Consider the following 2,733-nt stretch of genomic DNA (forward strand, 5'->3'; position numbering starts at 1 on the left):
GTGGCATGTTGGGACTCATATTTGAGAAACTGCCCTGATGAATCAGCTTTGGGGCTAAGATGAAAGTCATTTTGAAGATTCAAAATGGACTGGCTTCTTTGTTAATAGGATGCCATCTTCATATGTTACTAAACAAAGTGCTAATGAGATGTTATCCTTCAAATTAGCTTAAGCAATGAGGTGGAAAGGAGTCTTGAGAAGAAGGCGACACCCAGTTTTCTGAGTATATAATCTCACCAAAAAAGTAACTTCAGACCTGGCATGCTGGGTCCTTCTGATCAACTTCAGTCAAGGGTTTCAACAGTATGCCCCAGAGCCAAGGCCACTTGCTCAAGAGCTTCTACAATGCCCCACCACTCTCTGCCATCATACATGGGTTTAAGCTCATAAACTTTGAAGATGGATTTTTTTTACCCAGCAGCTGCCATGGTCAGACCTGGCTCCTGGACAGCTTTCAAGAAACCTGCAGTGACACTACCAGCTGCAAAGTGTCCAACCATAAACAGGAACCTTGCACAGAGCCTAGCTGTGTGCAAAGTGTTGGTCTCCCCAGAGTTGTCCAAACAACTTGTTCTAATTCCAGGCCCTGTGAAAAGACAATATGCCAATCAAGATATTCCTCAACACTGTCGGAGTGTGTTTCTCAGCCTTGCCAGTCAGGAAGCAGCCAGCAAGTGGGTTTTGTAGCCCAGAGCTGCCAGCCTGTGAGCTATGTGGCAAAGAGTTGTCCACCCAAGACATGTACACTTAAGAGTTGTCAGACTCTGGAACGTGAACCTGGCCAATGTCAATCTCAGAGCCCTGGATTCAGTTCCTGTAGGCCTCCGGTCCATGTGGCACCAGGGTCACAACTCCTGGACTCTTCTTCTAACACTTATGAGCCAACTGGCTGTGTTACTGGTGGTTTGCAACTGCCTCGTAAGTGAAGAATGGGTAGGATGTGTAGATAGGAGATAACAAAATTTAATTGAGATAAATTGATTTCTTAAGATATCTAGGAACTTTTATTTCTCTAAATACATATTATTGTGCGTGGGTTTGTGAGGGAATGGACATGTCTTCCGTCTTCAAAGAAAATAATTTTTGTTTTTTTTTGCTCTTTGGGACATTTCTGGTAGTAAGCTAGGATTGGAAAGCATGTTAAATATTTTAGGTCACTAGGACACCATTTGTTATAGAGCACTGAGAGTTGCAACCAGGAGCTAACATGAGTACTTCAGTCAACATAACTCTTTGGCCACTTATTATTATCTATGGAAACACTTAGCATCAAATCTGGCTTATTATAATATATAAATACAATGTGCTACTAATATCAGAAATCCATATAATATTGGAGCTTAAAGGGACACTGAACCCTGTCTAGTCCCATGAATTCTGATGGATTTAACTCTTATCAGATGTTGTCCATGTTGTTTATAACATCAGAACCACAAACGAAGTCTGTGTCAACTCCCTGTCCATCCACTCTTTTATCTGCTGCAACACAACACTTTTGTAGTCAACTGTGAGGTTGAATCTATTGCTCGAAAAGTGCAAGAAAATTTTCAATGTCACTTCCATGGACTTCATAACCACATAGTAGCCAAAGACCTTTGAATATAATGAGTTCAAGCTTAGTATACCTACTACCTATTCTTCTTCCTCTTTTCACTATTTCTTAAGTGTTTTTAGAGTTGGGAAAATACTCTTTGTATTAAATAAATTTACTTCATTTAGAATTACAAACTTAACTGTCACACTATTATTTTTGTTCAACACTTTTGTGGGCTTTATGTTATTAGTTTCTCACCAGATGAAAATCAAATAAATATTTGGAAGAAAAAAGGAGACCATGTTCCCTTCCAATTGTTTGTATAGTATGAACCAGAATAGAAGCGCACGTTTGTGCTAGTCAGCAGAATATGGGGAACATGCTCAACATGAAGATCGTAAAACCATGAAGAAAGAAGGTGTGAAGATACCTGAATTTTGTTTAGAATAGCCTGGCTATGGTGAATCTGTGGGTGTACTATTAAATGGAGCTCTCATTGTTCAGGGCAACAGAGGGTAGTGGTAAAGAGCATGAACCCTGGAGTCAGATTTTCCTGGGTCTGAATCTTCACTTTGCTGGGTGAAGGCTGTTTGATCCCAACTGTGTGGCTATGTACAAACTATTTAACCACTCTCACCTCAGTTTCCTTATCTCCAAAACCAAGATGATAATGATGGTTCCACTGCAAGACTTAATAAGTTAATAATTTGAAAGTGTTCAGCACATGATCTTGAAGGAAACAGTAAGTTATAACAGCATGATTAGCTAGCTAGTTTGGAGACTCAATATGAAGAGCAGAGGCAGGGATTTATAGATAAACCCCAGAATCTATGACAGATTAGGAAAGCCAATCATCCAGAAAAATGAAAGACTAGCTGGTTTGTATCTTGAATGATGCAGGTAGTGCCTTTTACCAAGGGAAATGCTTAGGAAACACGCCATGCCTTGCTGAGGTGGGCTGGCAAGTAGCTGAGTTTATGACAAAGCTCATGTTGATTTACCTGTCAGTTCTGTGGGTAGATTAGACATGGGTCATCCTAAAGAGGAAGATTTAAGCCTAAAATCTAGAAAGCATTACTTGCACAGGTGTTTCCTTAGAGGGGTGGAATTGAGAGGTGGCTGAGGCAGGTCTGAAAGAGCCTGAATGAACCTTGTGTGATCCCATCAATGGTAACAGAGCATATGGCAGCCACACCAGC

The 2,733-nt window shown here is 40.6% G+C and overlaps 1 protein-coding gene across 1 annotated transcript; it reads left to right on the forward strand.

The window, feature by feature from the left end:
- The first annotated feature begins 305 nt into the window (after nucleotides 1–305).
- LOC123834465 (keratin-associated protein 27-1) lies at nucleotides 306–926 on the forward strand. The gene has a single exon (XM_045863604.1). The coding sequence runs from the start codon at nucleotides 306–308 to the stop codon at nucleotides 924–926; it is 621 nt and encodes a 206-aa protein (XP_045719560.1).
- The last annotated feature ends 1,807 nt before the right edge of the window (nucleotides 927–2,733 follow it).

The sequence above is a fragment of the Mirounga angustirostris genome, unplaced genomic scaffold, assembly GCF_029215605.1.
Source record: "Mirounga angustirostris isolate CCGP_5_RB_7025 unplaced genomic scaffold, mMirAng1.0.hap1 SCAF_1, whole genome shotgun sequence".
NCBI classification, from domain to species: domain Eukaryota; kingdom Metazoa; phylum Chordata; class Mammalia; order Carnivora; family Phocidae; genus Mirounga; species Mirounga angustirostris.

Bases quoted from the DNA above. Each gene is read 5' to 3' on its own strand.
- LOC123834465 (XM_045863604.1), top strand. From the start codon at position 306: ATGCCCCAGAGCCAAGGCCACTTGCTCAAGAGCTTCTACAATGCCCCA.